Here is an 18,862-nt window from a genome sequence, read left to right as displayed (position 1 = left end):
AACAAGTTATTCAACATCTTTCTAAGGAGCTTAACATTTCCATTATTTATATATATGTTCCACCCCATGACATGATTTTATTTGCATTATTTTGAAACAGGGATTCTTCCGAAGAACAATCAGGCTGAAGTTGATGTATGACAAATGTGACCTAAACTGTAGGATTCAGAAAAAGAACAGGAATAAATGTCAATATTGCAGGTTCCAGAAGTGTCTCGCAGCTGGCATGTCACATAATGGTAGGTGCACGTGAAATTGAGTCTCTGTAACCATATAGCTATTTCACATTCTTCAAAAAATCAAGGGTTTGGACTACAGCAATTGGAAAAATAGATCTGTAAATCCTAATCTAACAAATTTAAATCTCCCTTAAATTTCCCTCTTTTAATTCCCCGCCCTCCTCATATCACACACCAACCTTCAACTGAGGGGAGGCAGTAATGTTAACCTGCTCCTCAGATCCTCCAAGTGCCACTCTGTAACTGTCTACAAGGAGGTGTGCAAGAGAATCAACTATTCCTCTCTAGGGAAGTGTCTTTCGGTAGTCTTGCTCCAATCAGTAACTGAGCATGTGAGGAGGATTCATAAGTTTAGACTTGTATTTTATAATTGAGGTGCGTCAATAGACTTTTTTGTATTCATTCTTGGGATATGAGCGTTGCTAGCAAGGCTAGCACTTATTGTCCATCCTGGTTGCCCTTGAGATAGTGGTGGTGTGCCGCCGCCTTGAACCGCTAATATAGGTACAACCTCCGAAATCCAAAGTTCCAAAAATCGGACATCGCACAGAGCGGAGGAGGTGTCATCCGAAATCCGGAAATATGTTCCGAAAACCGGACTTTTTTTTTTAAACATGACTTCATGCTCAAATTACTGTGAAAATGGGAGAAAATCAGTGGGCAAAATACTGGACCCTAAAATTAATTCAGTTTAAAAAAAAAGTTATTAATTGGAACATTAGAAAAAACTCAAGAAAACAATCAAAGGATCCGAAAAGAAATGTGCAGTCAAGCTAAATGATAATCCACAATTATATTCACAGTTCACAGTCACCACTTTGATGGGACAGTAACTCATTTGCTGAGGCACTCCAAGGGTTAATGAACTACAATGGCCACTTTCAATCTCAGCATGAACATGAGTATGAACAAAAAGATACGAAATAAATCGTTTCCAACTGAGTGCAGTAAAAGCCGCCTCCTCCACTGAGCTGCGTGGTCTCAGCTGATGTAATGTCTCTGGCAGCGGCGTCGGGCATCGAGTTCTGTCGGTCCATGCTGCGGCTATGCAGAGGATTGTTGGGGGGGGGGAGGGGCGGGGAGGGATTCATGGGGCTAGCTGTATGGGACCTCTCTTTCACACACATATCTTTAGTGATGGAATTCAACTACTAGATTTTTGTTTTAATCCAAAGTCGGCACCAACACCATCGTCCTCCATAACACCTGTGAGGATTTCTTGCTGGCTAGTCCTCTTATTCTGGACCTAGTGATCCTGACTGAGCTCTGCCAACGGATAATGTTCCGAACCGAATCGGATCCAGAATTCCAAACATTCCACAGTGTCCCCTCGGTCCTCAGCTACCTCTAAGGCCCCGTTGGTGCCAGATGGAAGTCCTGTCATTAACTCGCTTTTCAGGCAAAGGACCACCTTGAAAATATTGAGAGAGACTGCCTGGCCCTTCCTCTCCAGAACCACATGCACCTGGAACAAGGGTTTCCGGATTCGGACCTCGGATTGACTCCCAAATCTGGAAATACCCGAAACTTGGCCATGGGGTTTCCGGATTCGGGATGTCAGATTTCTGCTCCGAAATCTGGAAAAAAACAGAATGGCCTTGGTCCCGAGGTTTCTGGATTTCGGAGGTTGCACCTGTATGCTATATCATTGGAAGGCCCCTAAACTATACAAAATTAATAAAGCATGCGGTTTTGCCAGTTTGATAACTACAGGCTAAAAAAAAAAATTCTTTATTCGTTCATGGGATGTGGCCGCCACTGGCAAGGCCATCGTTTATTGCCCATCTCTAATTTCCCCTGAGAAGGTGGCGGTGAGCTGCCTTCTTGAACAGCTGCAGTCTGTGTGGTAATACTTCTTTATCGTGGTTTGCTACAACTGAGTGGCTTGCCAGGCCATTTCGGAAGGGAATTAAGACTCAACCACAATAAGCATGCAGGCCAGACCAGGTAAGGATGGCAGATTTATTCCCTAAAGGACATTAGTAAACCAGATGGGTTTTGACAACAATCCATTAGTTTCATGGTCAACATCACTGTCACCATTACTGATGCTAGACTTTTATTCCAGATTTATTTAAATAACTGAATTTAAATTCCCCAGCTGCCATGATGGGATATGAACTCATGTACTCTGGATCATTAGTCCAGGCCTCTAGATGACTATTCCAGTAACATAACCACTATGCTACTGTACCCTATACGACTTGCAATGGAACTGAATATCCGGTGCTATGGATAACGGGCAGCCGATCCGATATCACCCGTTTTGCGCCACTGCCCAAGACAAATTTCTAGGCCTACAATTATAATTGTGAGGTTGTAATACGAAGCCACATGGACTAAAAGGTCCCAGGTTCAATTGCCCAACTGTGCTAAGTTTTCTTTTGCTGCAATTGGTTTCTGCCACTGTACATATGGAGGAGAACAATCAGCCATGGTTCCCATTGGATTGCTATCCAGTTGTGTGTGTGTGTGTGTGTGTGTGTGTGTGTGTGAATTTTAGGTGAGTACAGGATTGAGCTTAGCAGGGATTTTTTTTTATTCGTTCAAGGAGGAATACTGCGTGCAGTTTTGGTTTCCATATTTACGAAAGGATATACTTGCTTTGGAGGCAGTTCAGAGAAGGTTCACAAGGTTGATTCCGGGGATGAGGGGGTTGACTTATGAGGAAAGGTTACATAGAAACATAGAAAATAGGTGCAGGAGTAGGCCATTAGGCCCTCCGAGCCTGCACCACTATTCAATAAGATCATGGCTGATCATTCCCTCAGTACCCCTTTCCTGTTTTCTCTCCATACCCCTTGATCCCTATAGCCGTAAGGGCCATATCTAACTCCCTCTTGAATATATCCAGTGAACTGGCATCAACAACTCTCTGCGGCAGGGAATTCCACAGGTTAACAACTCTGAGTGGAGAAGATTCTCCTCATCTCAGTCCTAAATGGCCTACCCCTTATCCTAAGACTGTGTCCCCTGGTTCTGGACTTCCCCAACATCGAGAACATTCTACCTGCATCTAACCTGTCCTGTCCCATCAGAATCTTTTATGTATCTGAGATCCCCTCTCATCCTTCTAAACTCCAATGTATAAAGGCCCAGTTGATCCAGTCAGTCCAGCCATCCCGGGAATCAGTCTGGTGAACCTTCGCTGCACTCCCTCAATAGCAAGAACGTCCTTTCTCAGATTAGGGGACCAAAACTGAACACACTATTCCAGGTGAGACCTCACCAAAGATCTGTACAACTGCAGTAAGACCTCCCTGCTCCTATACTCAAATCCCCTAGCTATGAAGGCCAACATACCATTTGCCTTCTTCACCGCCTGCTGTACTTATATGCCAACTTTCAATGACTGATGAACCATGACACCCAGGTCTTGTTGCACCTCCCCTTTTCCTAATCCTAATCAGATAATATTCTGTCTTCGTGTTTTGCCCCCAAAGTGGATAACCTCACATTTATCTACATTCTACTGCATCTGCCATGCATTTGCCCACTCACCTAATCTGTCCAAGTCACCCTGCAGCCTCTTAGCATCTTCTTCACAGCTCAAACCGCCACCCAGTTTAGTGTCATCTGCAAACTTGGAGATATTACACTCAATTCGTTCATCTAAATCATTGATGTATATTGTAAAGAGCTGGGTTCCCAGCACTGAGCCCTGCGGCACCCCATTAGTCACTGCCTGCCATTCTGAAAAGGACCAGTTTATCCTGATTCTCTGCTTCCTGTCTGCCAACCAGTTCTCTATCCACGTCAGTATATTACCCCGAATACCATGTGCTTTGATTTTGCACACCAATCTCTTGTGTGGGAACTTGTCAAAAGCCTTTTGAAAGTCCAGATACACCACATCCACTGGTTCTCCCTTGTCCACTCTACTAGTTACATCCTCAAAAAATTCCAGAAGATTTGTCAAGCATGAATTCCAATGAGTATGTTGGGCCTCTACTCATTGGAATTGAGAAGAATGAGAGATGATCTTATCGAAACGTATAAAATTATGAGGGGGCTTGACAAGGTGGATGCAGAGAGGATGTTTCCACTGAAGGGGGAGACTAGAACTAGAGGGCATGATCTTAGAATAAGGGGCTGCCCATTTAAAACAGAGATGAGGAGGAATTTCTTCTCTGAGGGTTGTAAATCTGTGGAATTTGCTGCCTCAGAGAGCTGTGGAAGCTGGGACATTGAATAAATTTAAGACAGAAATAGACAGTTTCTTAAACGATAAGGGGTTATGGGGAGCGGGCATGGAAGTGGAGCTGAGTCCATGATCAGATCAGCCATGATCTTGTTGAATGGCGGAGCAGGCTCGAGGGGCCGTATGGCCTACTCCTGTTCCTATTTCTTATGTTCTTATGTGGACGTCGCTGGCAAGGCCAGCATTTATTGCCTATCCATAATTGCCTTTGAAAAGATTATGGTGAGCCACCATCTTGAACCGCTGCAATCTGTGTGGTGAATGAAGGTCCTCCACAGTGCTGTTGGGGAGGGAGTTCCAGGATTTTGACCCAGCAACAATGAAGGAACGGCGATACGGTTCCAAATCAGGATGGTGTGTGACTTGGAGGGGAACTTGGAGGTGGTGATGTTCTCATGTGCTTGCTGCCCTTGTCCTTCTAGGTGGTAGAGGTCACAGGTTTGGGAGGTGTTGCTGAAGAAGTCTTGGCGAGTTGCCGCAGTGCATCTTGTAGATGATACATACTGCAGCCACAGTACGCCAGTGGTGGAGCGAGTGGGTGTTTAAGGTGGTGGATGGGGAGCCAATCAAGTGGGCTGCTTTGTCCTGGATGGCGTTGAGCTTCTATTAGTGTTGTTGGAGCTGTACTCATCCAGGCAAGTGGAGAATATTCCATTACACTCCTGACTTGTGCCTTGTAGATGGTGGATGATGGGGAGTCAGGAGGTGAGACACTTGCCGCAGAATACCTAGCCTCTGATCGGCTCTTGTTGCTACATATTTATGTGGCTGGTCCAGTTAAAGTTTTGGTCAATGATGACCCCAGGATTTTTATGGTAGGGAATTTGGCGATGGTAATGCCATTGAATGTCAAGAGGCGGTGGTTAGACTCTCGCTTGTTGGAGATAGTCATTACCTGGCACTTGTCTGGCACGAATGTTACTTGCCATTTATCAGCCTAAGCCTGAATGTTGTCCAGGTCTTGCTGTATGCGGGCATGGACTGCTCCATTATCTGAGGAGTTGTGAACGGAACTGAACACTGTGCAGTCATCAGCGAACATCCCTACATCTGAATGGATGCTCTCAATGGTTAACTGGTCTGCCGACACTCGAGCCCAAATTTTCTGATCAGTGTTACATTAACACGATCATTAACCCATTATAAATTAATATATTAGTGCTGGAGTTAAAATAATATCAGTTGGAATATCCAAGATTCACTGCCTACTGTCTATGTCATTGAATTATTACATGCCATCAGGGGAAAAGATGAGGTGCACAAAATTAGTTTTTAAAAAATCTAATAAATGAATTTTAAAAATGAATGGTAGACTCTCAGTTAGTTAACTCAAGTTTGAATCTCACTTTTGAAAGATAATGGCACTCTTCCCTTCCCTGGAGGGATAATTTCATCATTCCCAGCTGGGTGGTCTGTGGAAGGAGGGAAAACTGGTCTGTGCAGTCCTTCTCAAACCTAAGCGCTTTCTAGTTCTTTGATCAGTTTGGCACTGACAGCATTGTGAAATAGTCAAGCTGGTCATGCAATCCTACCAATCAAATAGGCTAGTATAGTTGTAGGGGAGGAGAGAAAATGGAGAGGGAGATAGACAAAATCGAAAAATAAACTCATAGAAGTAAATAACCATCTGAAACTATTTTTTGCAATTTCTAATGTCTAAATATTTTTCTATTATGTTGCCTTTGTGTGTGCACCCTGCATTTAGCAGCAGTTGAATCATCTTGTAACCTAATGGGGTTTTTTTTGAGAGCAGTATAAAAGCTCAAAGTTGATAACTTAGCATATGCCCACAACATTGTTAGTTCTGAGAAGTCAGATTTGTAGGTGTGCCAAATGGAATTGTTTGGCAATAAATTGACAGTCATACCCAAAAGCCACAAGCCTAGTAGGTGTGCTAAATGGAAATGCCACATTGAGCTTTAATGGGTGAGGTTAAAGCACAGTGTGGTAGATTCCCATCTTTACTGCCTGGGTAGAACACAGAAAATAAAATCACATGACCTTTAAAAAAAACACACTAGTTTTTCCTTCCATTGAAATTAATGGAAAGAAACTCCAGTGGGTTCTGTAAATGGCATGCGATCATCCCCAGCAGATGTTCCTTTCTGGGTTCTGCCTAGATGATGCTTAATGGCCAGGTGGTAAAGATGAAAATCTACTCCATTGTTTTGGGAAGAGTAGAAAGGGCTTTACCCTGCACCTAGCTCGTATATACCTGACCTGGTAGTGCTTGGTGCTTGACACTAAATTCAGCTAAGTGGGAAAACATTCCATTCCCCCAACACTAACATCTCAGACTTTGATAAAGACTAAAATTCCTGTCAAGTGGAAATGCTTCCCTTGCTTGATATCCTGAAAAGAAAATAACTAGTTGTAGAAAAAGAGCAAACTGTTTGTTATCAACTCTGAATCCTAGTGGTTAGATAGTGAATAGTCACCCTGCTGATCTGACTAGTTATTTAGTATGTGCCTTCATTGAAAGAGGACTTAACCCAGTTTATAAAATGGTAAGTTTCAATTGTTTACTCAGAAATACAATCCTCTGCCAATTGTTCTAAACCATGTGCTGCTATACTGTGGAGAAATCCAGCTAGAAAATTTGCATTTTTCTCATTGCCAGCTGATTTAGTTTTTCATCCCGCTGTTCATTTTGAATAACATGACATCTGTATGAGCCGTTTGTGAACTGTGACTAACAGTGCTCACCGTTATTTATATGGAAATTAGACAGCAACTTCAGGCAACCGCACATATGCCGTTAAATGCGGAAATCCAGAAGTTGCTGTCAGGGATGCGACCCGCCTCCAAAAGCCTCCCGAAAACGGCAGATCGCCATCTGGCTCCACATTCAAATACATTGAACGGTGTGAAGTAATTTCCTCATAGATACAAACTAAACTTGTTGAAAAAGGTTAGGGCTTCTCCATTCCAGTGTAAGTACCTTTTTAACAACATGGTAATTCTTAATTACTGCCAAACCTCTCTGGTACTTAAAATTAATATTTACAAGTGTGGAGTCTCATTCCTTCAGATTTTAATTATTGTTGGAGATTTTTTTTTCATTAAATAACTTTTTTTTACATTTTCTTTCTGTCTCTCTCTTCTCTCTCTCTTAATCCAATCTTTCTTTCCCTCTCTTTTATTTTACTTTCTGTATTCAAAATTCCAATTTACACTTGGTTCAGACTCTGCACTGCTCGTTAACAATTTTTCAATCAGATTGGATAAGGAGATACTTATCCTCTTCACACAGATCCCAGGTGCCCTGTAGAGGGTGCTGTGCTTTTTGGCTCCCTAATTGACAGTAAACTCCAGTGCAAAACCCCATAGAAAGTCTATGCTCAAGTGTAACGATCGGCTGATACCACTGAGAGCAAAAGCTGGCCCAATTCTGTTGCAAAAGGCTATGGGAATACAAACAGTTTAGGCTTGGGTGGAGCATAAACGCTGGCATGGACTGGTTGTGCTTCTGTGCTGTATATCCTATGCAATCCTATATAGATATCATTCACAGGATATTATATGCTATTTTGGGAATTGGATTTGTAAATTAATCAAAATTGAAATGGTAGTGTTATATATAACACTATGCATATCAAGAACAAAGATTTAGTGATGTGGATTATAGAAGAACAGGTTAGATGAGATAAATGGCCCTTTTGTGTTCCTTATGTTTTCACAGCTCCAACAAATAAGCAGTTTGGGAGTAACTGTCCTCTGCAAACCCACCCAAATTGGCAGGAAATTTAGGCAGTCAGGCCTACTGTTTCAACATCCTGACTGAGATTTCAATCCCCCAGCCCCCACCAGAACCACAGTAGGTTATTCCTTCCCCACCCACCACATTGCAAATGGTGAAGGGGACTTGGCCTGGGTACCTGGTGGATTTTCCTATCATCTACCCCACTGAGTCCTGATTTCCAGAGCTACTATCTGGAGAGTAGCAGTAGGCCCAGGATGCAGCAATAAAAGATCCGAGGTTCCCCCAATTGAAGGAGAGAGCCATGTCCCTCTCCCTTCCAAGTCAGACCTCGTAATTAGCTGGTAACGGCTAGGTTATGTCAAACATTTCAAATAGATTACTGCAATACAAAAAAGGCCTTTTCTACCTTGCTACAGTGTATGCTTTTAAAATAGTTCAATCACACAAAAGAAACCTATGGACTACAAAAAGTAAATATTGACTGATTATGAAAAACTGTAGTCACAAAGTGGAACCTCGGTATAATCATATTTTCTACTAATAAATAAGCAAATAGAGTTTAGACCCATTCATCTATAAATATAGATAGTACACGTTTTAATCTTATAACTTTCCTTTCATGAATGTGATTTGCTGACAACACATAATTAATTTGAAAACTAAATGTTCACGTTTTTTGATGTTTACTTTATAGCAATTAGATTTGGAAGAATGCCACAGGCTGAAAAGGAGAAACTCCTAGCTGAAATCTCCAGTGATGCATGTCAACTGAACCCCGAGTCTGCTGACCTCCGTGCACTCGCCAAACACATGTTTGAGTCATACAATAAGTATTTTCCTATCACAAAAGCTAAATCTCGGGCAATCATGGCAGGAAAAACAGGGGACAAAGCGGTATGTACCTTTTTCAATGCTTTCACTGCCTAAAAATTGAATGCTACTACTTGTATTTCATAAACTCCTCACAGTTGAATTATGCAGATGGCACGCATTGCCTTTGAGTTGCTGAGCTTAGTTAGGCAGTCAATTAATGAACAACTTTTGCATTGTATACTTGTTTTGTGGGCTACCAATAATAGCCCCTCCTTTTTGATCCATTAGCATAGTGGTTATGTTACTGGACTTGTAACCCAAAGGCCTGGACGAATGATCTGGAGTGTACTATAGACCCCCAAACAGTCAGAGGGAGATAGAAGAGCAAATATGTAGGTACATTTCTGAGAAGTGCAAAAACAATAGGGCAGTAATAGTAGGGGATTTCAACTACCCTAATGTTAACTGGGGTAGAATTAGTGTGGAATGTATAGAGAGAGCAAAATTCTTAAAATTCAGGAGAACTTTTTTAGCCAGTACGTAGCAAGCCCAACAAGAGAGGGCACGGTTCTGGACTTAGTTTTAGGGAATAAAGCTGGGCAGGTGCAGGATTATTCTCAGTGGGAGAGCATTTTGGTGCTAGTGATCATAATTCAGTTAGATTTAGGGTAGTCATGAAAAAGGACAAAGATAGACCAGGAATAAAAGTTCTCAATAGGAGAAAAGCCAATTTTACTAAGCTATGATATGATTTAGCCAAAGTCGACTGGAAACAGCTACTTGAAGGTAAATCAGTGTCAGAGCAGTGGGAGGCATTCAAGGAGGAGATAGTGAGGGTTCAGAGCAAATACGTTCCCTTAAACAAAAAGGGTAGGACCAATAAATCTAGAGCCCCCTGGATGTCAGGGGCATATAGGGTAGGATAAAGAAAAAATGGGAACCTTATGACAGATAGCGAGGGCTCAATACTGCAGAAACCTGAGAGGAGTATAGAAAGTGCAGATGTGAAATTAAAAAGGAAATTAGGAAAGCAAAGGAAGGACGTGAAAAAATATATGTAACTAAAGTCAAGGAAATCCCAAAGATGTTTTATAAATAATTAAGAGCAAGAGGATAACTAAAGAAAGAGTAGGCCCTATTAGAGACCATAAAGGTAACCTGTGTGTGGAGGCAGAAGACGTGGGTATGGTTCTTAATGAATACTTTGCGTCTGTTTTCACAAACTGAGTGACTCCTGCTAATGAAGCGGAAGCTGCGTAGAAGCATTCTGTGCGTAACTGTCGGATCACAAATTTTAAAAATAAGGTTCACAACAGACGGAGGTCTGCATAAAAGACAATTCTATCATTTTTTTCCCTTGGAAATAATTTTATTATAAAAAAAGTTGCAAATAAAATTTAAAATGTGCATCATTTTCCCATTAGCAATTTGATTTATAAACACACGATTAAAAAATAAACACTAATTGATCGGGCAATTGTTTTGTTTCCACCGACTCACCTGGTTTTCTAAGTTCCAAAAGAAGCTACTTGAAATTCTTTCATTTCCATTGAGTGATCAGCCCAGGTCAGATGTTGACAGCATTTTCAGACTCTATTGAGTTACAATGAGCTGCTGGTTAATTTCAGATTGACATGGAATGCTGCACGACAGCTCCTAGCAACCGCATTATCAGGGCGCATAATGGCAATCAGGCAATTTATAAAACGGAGTGGAAAAATATCCGTCACTCATTTTTCTAGACGGTAGACACTTCTCTAAATCCGTTTCTTTATTCCTCATTTTGGGAAGTCCGGCAACAACAAACAAAAAATAATACTGGAACTGCGCATGTGCAACTGCTTCCAGTTCGTTGGCAGCAATCACGTCCTTTCACAAAAGAGAGGGACGATGCAAACATTGCAATCAGGGAGGAGAAGTGTGAAATATTAGATGAAATAATAAACATAATGAGAGAGGAAGTATTAAGGGGTTTAGCATCTTTCAATGTGGATAAATGTCCAGGCCTGAATGAAATGTATCCCAGGCCGCTAAGAGAAACAAAAGAGGAAGTAGCAGAGGCTCTGACCATCATTTTCCAATCCTCTCTGGCTACAGGTATGGTGCTGGAGGACTGCTAATGTTGTACCATTATTTCAAAAGGAAGAAAGGGATAGATCGAGTAATTACAGGCCAGTCAGCCTAACCTCGGTGGTAGAAAAGTTATTGGAAAAAATTCGGAGGCACAGGATAAATCTTCATTTAGAAAGACACTTTTAATCAAGTTCAGTCAGCACAGATTTGTTACGGGAAGGTCGTATCTGACTAACTTGATTGAACTTTTTGAGGAGGTAACAAGGAGGGTCGATGAGGATAGTATGTTTGATGTAGTGTATATGGATTTTAGCAAGGCTTTTGATAAGGTCCTACATGGCAGATTGGTCACGAAAGTAAAAGCCCATGGGATCCAAGGCAAAGTGGCAAGTTGGATCCAAAATTGGTTCAGAGGCAGGAAGCAAAGAGTAATGGTCGATGGGTGTATTTGTGACTGGAAGGTTGTTTACAGTGGGGTTCCGCAGGGCTCAGTACTAGGTCCCTTGCTTTTGTGGTATATATCAATGATTTAGACTTGAATGTAGGGAGTATGATTTAAGAATTTTGCTGATGATACAAAAATTGGCTGTGTGGTTGATAATGAAGAAGAAAGCTGTAAGGAAGATATCAATGGACTGGTCAGGTGGGCAGAACAGTGGCAAATGGAATTCAGTCCAGGGAAGTATGAGATAATGCATTTGGAGAGAGCCAACAAGGCATGAGAATACACAATAAATGGTAGGACACTGAGAAGTGTAGAGGAACAGAGGGATCTTGGAGTGCGTGTCCACAGATCCCTGAAGGTAGCAGGATAGGTAGATAAGGTGGTTAAAAAGGCATACGGGCTCCTTGCCTTAATTAGCTGAGACATAGAATATAAGAGCAGGGAGGTTATGCTTGAACTTTATAAAGCATTAATTCGGCCACAGCTAGAGTACTGCGTACAGTCATGGTCACATTATAGGAAAGGTTGATTGTACTAGAAAGGGTACAGAGGAGATTTATGAGGATATTGCCCGGACTGGAGAATTTTAGCTATGAGGAAAGATTGGGTTGTTTTCTTTGGAACAGCGGAGGCTGAAGGGAGACCCAATTGAGGTGTATAATCTTATGAGGGGCCAAGATAGAGTGGATAGGAAGGACCTATTTCTCTTAGCAGAGGAGTCAATAACAGGGGGCATAGATTTAAAGTAATTGGTACGAGGTTTAGCGGGGATTTTAGGAGACATTTTTTCACCCAGAGGGTTGTGAGGGTCTGGGACTCACTGCCTCAAAGGGTGGTAGAGGCAGAAACCCTCATAGCATTTAAAAAGTACTAGTTGTGCAGTAGATGTGCCATAACCTACAAGAGCTGGAAAGTGGGATTAGGCTAGATAGCTCTTTGTTGGTCGGCGTGGACATGATGGATCGAATGGCCTCCTTCCGTGCTGTAAATTTCTATGATTCTATGATCTGGAGACATGAATTCAAATCCCACCATGGCAGCTGGGGAATTTAAATTAAATAAATCTGGAATAAAAAGCTAGTATCAGTAATGGAGACCATGAAACTACCGGATTGTCATAAAAATCTATCTGGTTCACTAATGTCTTTTATGGAAGGAAATCTGCCGTCCTTACCCAGTCAGGCCTATATGTGACTCCAGACCCACAGCCCTCTCAAATGGCCTAGCAAGCCATTCAGTTCTATTCAAGAAGGTGGCGGGTCGCGAGGCTGGCGGACATCCGCCGCCAGCGCGCCCCTTAGAGCTCCGGGCCACCATCTTTATTTGCCAGCCGACTCTTGGCGGCCCTCGCATCAACCGGGCCACCGTCATGCAGCCCAGTTCTCCGTTTTGTGTGCCGGGCTGCTGGCCCGGTCGATCGCATCCCTGGTGGCCCATTAGTGACCACCAAAGGGCCTGCAGAGCGCGCAGCGGCCCTCCCCTTTAATTGGAGCATCCACAGAGCACTGACCTCCTCAGCGCAGTGCTGGACTCAGTGACTCAGCGCCGCACTGCCGCCCAGGGAGCATCCCTCCAAGGAAGCGGAGCACCGGAGACATGCTCCACTTCCTTTGAGGGGCACATGGCTCAACTCCGTGTCGGGAACAGGATGTCTGGGCCGGGCGCAGGAACTCCCGGCCCCAGAAGGTTACCGCCTACAATTGGGACAAGTGCCAATTTCAGGGCCTTAATCTCCTACATGCTGTCAGGAGGAGACATTAATCAGAGAAGTAAACATCCTGCCCATCCAAAACAAAGGTACATTGGTGGTTATTTGAAAATTCTTCAACCCAATCTCCATTATCCTGATTTCTGAAGTATATGAATCAGGATGAAAGGCTTCAAATTGTTTCTATTTAATGCAAACTCATTGTATTATTTTATCCTCAGAATTAAAACAAAACTGACTGTTGTAAATATATTGTTTAAAGCCTGTTAAATCCCACTGTTTGCTACTGGCTGAAATTCCATGCAGGTTCCCAGTCCTGTGTACTTTTTTCCTGTCAGTGGCATGAATAGTGTGCTAAGCCACTCTCAGGCCGTTACCACCCTATTTACGCCAAGCAGCCTAAGTACAACTAATGGTCTATAGGTAATTATATATATTTTTTTCACCCTTTCTGAATATGGACATTCCATAAGAACATAAGAAATAGGAGCAGGGGTAGGCCATATGGTCCCTCGAGCCTGCTCCATCATTTAATACGATCATGGCTGTCTGATCATGACTCAGGTCCACTTCCCTACCCGCTCCCCATAAACCCTTATTCCCACTCTTTCCAATCTATTGATACTACTCCAGCTTATTATCAGTGCCTCACAAAAATCCTCACTCATCTCTCTGATAAATTAAATTCCAGTCATAGATGTAATTTGTTTTGAACTCTTTTACATAGGACTACATAGGATATACAGCACAGAAACAGACCATTCAGCCCAACCAGTCCATGTCAGTGTTTATGCTCCACTTGAGCCTCCTCCTGTCTTTCCTCATCTAACTCTATCAGCATAACCCTCTATTCCCTTCTCCCTCATATGCTTATCTAGCCTCTCCTTAAATGTATCTATACTATTCGCTTCAACCGCTCGCTGTGGTAGCCAGTTCCACATCCTCACCACTCTCTGGTAAAGAAGTTCATTTACCAGAGAGTGGTGAGGTGATACTGTTCAGAAATCATAAGATAATGGAGACTGGGTGAGGTGATAGCCCGTAATTTCGCTCTTCCCCACAAATGGAAACATTCTCTCTCTCTCTACTCTATCAAAACCTTTCATAATTTTAAAGACCTCTATTAGGTCACTCCTCAACCTTCTCATTTCAAGAGAAAAGGGACCCAGCCTGTTCATCCTTTCCTGATAGGTATACCCTTGCATTTCTGGTATCATCCTTGTAAATCTTGTTTGCACCCTCTCCAGTGCCTCTATATCCTTTTTATACTATAGCGACCAGAATTATACGCAGTACTCCAAGTGTGGTCTAACCAAGGTTCGATACAAGTTTAGCATAACTTCACTACTTTTCAATTCTATCCTTCTAGAAATAAACCCTAGTGCTTGGTTTTCTTTTTATGGCCTTTTTAAACTGCATTGCTTTTTGTAGTGATTTGTGTATTTGTACTCCATGATCCTTTGCTCATCTACCCCACCCAGACTCACGGCCTCCAAGTATTAAGTGAACTCCTACCAACATGTAATACCACATATTTATCTGTGTTGAAATTCATTTGCCAATTATATGCCCATTCTGCATGTTTATTAATGTCTTCCTGTAATTTGTTGCAGTTCTCCTGGTGCTTATTTTGCTTTTATATGGCCTTGTTAATCAGTCGCGACTTTCAATGATTTGTGTATTTCTACTCCAGGATCCCTTTGCTCTTCTACCCCATTTATCTTTATCTAGGATGTCCAACTTATTTATAATAAAATCATTGATTTTACTTAAGAACATAAATAGGAACAGGAGTAGGCCATTTGGCCTCTCGAGCCTGCTCTGCCATTGAATAAGATCATGGCTGACCTGATCATGGACTCCGCTCCACTTCCCTGCCCGCTTCCCATAACCCTTTATTTCCTTATCGCTCAAAAATCTGTTTATCCCCGCCTTAAATATATTCAATGACCCAGCCTCCACAACTCTCTGGGGCAGAGAATTCCATAGATTTACAACCCTTTGGGGGAAGAAATTCCTCCTCATCTTAGTCTTAGAATAAGGGGCCACCCATTTAAAACTATGTCCCCTAATTTTAGTTTCCCCTATGAGTGGAAATATCCTCTCTGCATCAATCTTGTCGAGCCCTCTCATTATCTTATATGTTTCAATAAGATCACCTCTCATTCTTCTGAACTCCAATGTGTATAAGCCCAACCTCCTCAACCTATCTTCATAAATCAACCCCCTCATCTCCAGAATCAACCTCGTGAACCTTCTCTGAACAGCCTCCAATGCAAGTATATCCTTTCTTAAATATGGAGACCAAAACTGTACGCAGTACTCCAGGTGTAGCCTCACCAATACCCTGTACAGTTGTAGCAGAACTTCTCTGCTTTTAGACTCTATTCCCCCTTGCAATAAAGATCAACATTCCATTTGCCTTCCTGATTACTTGCTGTACCTGCATACTTACTTTTTGAGTTTCATGCACAAGGACCCCCAGGTCTCTCTGTACTGCAGCACTTTGCAATTTTTCTCCATTTAAATTATTATTTCTGCCAAAGTGGATAACCTCACATTTTCCCACATTATACTCCATCTGCCAAATTTTTTGCCCACTCACTTAGCCTGTCTATATCCCTTTACAGATTTTTTGTGTCCTCACAATTTGCTTTCCCATCCATCTTTGTATCATCAGCAAATTTGGCTAAATTACACTCGGTCCCGTCATCCAAGTCATTAATATAGATTGTAAATAGTTGAGGACCCAGTACCGATTCCTGCAGCACCACACTAGTCACTGTTTGCCAATAGGAAAATGACCAATTTATCCCGACTCTTTGTTTTCTGTTAGTTAGCCAATCCTCTATCCATGCTAATATATTACCCCCAGCCCCGTGAATTTTATCTTGTGCAATAACCTCTTATGTGGCACCTTATCGAATGCCTTCTGGAAATCCAAATACACCACATCCACCGGTTCCCCTTATCCACCCATCCTGCTCATTACATTCTCAAAGAACTCCAGCAAATTTGTCAAACATGATTTCCCTTTCATAAAACTATGCTGACTTTGCTTGATTGAATCATGCTTTTCCAAATGTCCTGCTACTGCTTCCTTAATAATGGACTCCAGCATTTTCCCAATGACAGATGTTAGGCTAACTGGTCTATAGTTTCCTGCTTTCTGTCTGAGTCCTTTTTCAAATAGGGACGTTACATCACATTTGCAGTTTTTCAATCTGATGGGACAGGCCCAGAATCCAGGGAATTTTGGTATATTACAACCAATGCATCCACTATCTCTGAAGCCATTTCTCTTAAGACACTAGGATTTAAGCCATCAGGTCCAGGGGATTTATCTGCCTTTAGTCCCATTATTTTACCTAGTACCACTTCATTAGTGATTGTATTAAGTTCCTCCCTACTTATAGTCCCTTGATTATCCACTATTGGGATATCTTTGTTTGGAGAGGCCATGTGGCTTTTGTGAATACCTGGAGGAAACACTCACTCACTCAGAATATTTACTATTTTATGCTTAATTTCAAGCATTTTTATGGTAAGATACAGTTCAGCCATGATCTAATTGAATGGTTGAACAGGTTTAAGGGGCTGAATGGCCTAACCTATGTTCCTCTGACTGGCCTGCTGTAGTGATACTGAAATGTTTTACTGTTCTGTTTAGCCTCAGCTGCTATACCTTTTCTACAACTCAATAGTTTCTGAAAAATGCAAGTTTGATGGCAGTGGAGCCAACCTGGAGATCCAGGGTTAGATTGTGGTCTGTCTCCAAAAATAAAATGTCAGCAATTTTTTACATTTCAATTCTCTTACAAAGCAGTCTACTGGGAAGCATATTGAAAATCTTTCTAAGAGCAACCTGGTCTCCTCCCCCACTTCCCATCCTCCCCTACAACCAGCGACCTCTGCCAGACTATCCTGCCTCCATACCATGGCAGACACTGTAGAAGCATCACTAACAGTGCAGGCATCTGGGATGGGAACGGTGGCATAGTGATTGTTACTGGACTAGTAATCCAGAGACCTGGACTTATGATCTGGAGACATGAGTTTAAATCCCACCACAGCAGCTGGGGAATTTAAAATCAGTTAATTAAATAAATCTGGAATAAAAAGCTAGGATCAGTAATGGTGACTATGAAACTACCATTTTGTCATAAAAACCAAACTGGTTCACTAGCGTCCTTTAGGGATTGAAATCTGCCGCCCTTACCTGATCTGACCTGTTACTCCAGACTCACAGCAATGTGGTTGACTCTTAACTGCCCTCTGAACTGACCTAGTAAGCCACTCAGTTATAGCGTTATAAACTGCTAGGAAAACCTTCAATTCATGGACTGCAGCAGTTTAAGAAGCCGACTCACCATCACCTTCTCAAGGGCAATTAAGGATGGGCAATAAATGCTGGCGATGCCCACATCCCACGAATGAATAGAAAATCTCCCATGTTAAACGAGGAAATCCTTAGACATCTTGGTACATACGCCAGAATGCAAGTTCCCCTCTCCACTCTTTCCTTCCCCCCCGGCAACCCCCAGAGCTTTGGTCTCATGATTCTCAGAAGTGTGACCTGTAACTGAAGTAACATGTTGTTGGTGAAAGCCCTGTATCTTGATCCTAATACAGTGTATTAATGAAAATACAATGAAATCACTGATATAACATGCATTTGTTTTTCCTGTTGTAGCCATTTGTTATTTATGACATGAATTCTTTAAAGGCGGGAGAGGAGCGCATCATGTTCAAACAAACACCACTACAAGAGCAGAACACAGAGGTAGAAATACGAATTTTTCAACGTTGTCAATTTCGTTCAGTGGAGGCTGTGAGGGAAATCACTGAATTTGCTAAATCTATCCCAGGATTCATAAATCTGGACCTAAATGACCAAGTGACTCTTCTTAAATACGGTGTCCACGAGGTCATATTCAGTATGCTGGCTTCGCTGATGAATAAAGACGGCCTTCTGATTGCTGCTGGCCAGGGTTTCATGACGCGTGAGTTTTTAAAGAGCCTGAGGAAACCCTTTTGTGACATCATGGAGCCCAAATTTGAATTTGCAATGAAGTTCAATGGTTTGGGGCTAGACGACTCTGACATTGCAATATTTATTGCTGTTGTCATACTCAGTGGAGGTAAGAAATACTCCTTTTGGTCTGTTAAGAAAGTACTACTGAGATACACGTTTCATTGTTAAAGTCTGTGTTATCACCAGTTTTCTCTCCTGAATGCATTGACACTTTGCTGGAGTACAGTTCCACTGGTACTGGTCGCCTTTTAGTACCTCACCCTTGTGACTACTTTTCATGTGTGAGCCTTGGGAATGAATGGGCAGGCTGTTCGACCACAAGGGATATTCAAAGAACAATATTTTCCCCAAAAGAGCCTTGACCTATAGTGAAGGTGATGTAGCACATTAACAGACTCACTTTCTGTTGGAACGTTTTGTAATTTGAAAAACACCAGAGCAACTAATTTGTTTCAAAGTAAAGTGATGCTGAAGAGAGAATGAAATTGCAGAATGCGATATTAGCATATCAACAAGTTAATGACATTCTTTTGTTTGCTAGTTTAACTGAGACATGTTCTAATGTTGCAACTTCACCCAAAAAAACTTTAATGCTACATTTTTATTGGACTCCAGCTTTATTTTATAGTATTGATGTTTACATTA

At 42.1% G+C, this 18,862-nt stretch overlaps 1 protein-coding gene across 1 annotated transcript in view; it reads left to right on the top strand.

Moving 5' to 3' along the window:
* The window catches only part of pparg (peroxisome proliferator-activated receptor gamma), a 149,118-nt gene that overhangs the window by 116,947 nt on the left and 13,309 nt on the right, over positions 1-18,862 (top strand). The window contains exons 4-6 of the mRNA XM_070895363.1: positions 101-239; positions 8,838-9,037; positions 17,876-18,323. Of these exons, the coding sequence (XP_070751464.1) occupies positions 101-239; positions 8,838-9,037; positions 17,876-18,323 (787 nt within the window). The remainder of the gene's footprint in view (positions 1-100; positions 240-8,837; positions 9,038-17,875; positions 18,324-18,862) is intronic.

This window comes from Pristiophorus japonicus, chromosome 12, assembly GCF_044704955.1.
Source record: "Pristiophorus japonicus isolate sPriJap1 chromosome 12, sPriJap1.hap1, whole genome shotgun sequence".
In the NCBI taxonomy this organism is placed as follows: Eukaryota; Metazoa; Chordata; class Chondrichthyes; family Pristiophoridae; genus Pristiophorus; species Pristiophorus japonicus.
Note: the sequence above shows the minus strand (reverse complement) of the source record. Positions and strands in the feature narration are given on the sequence as shown.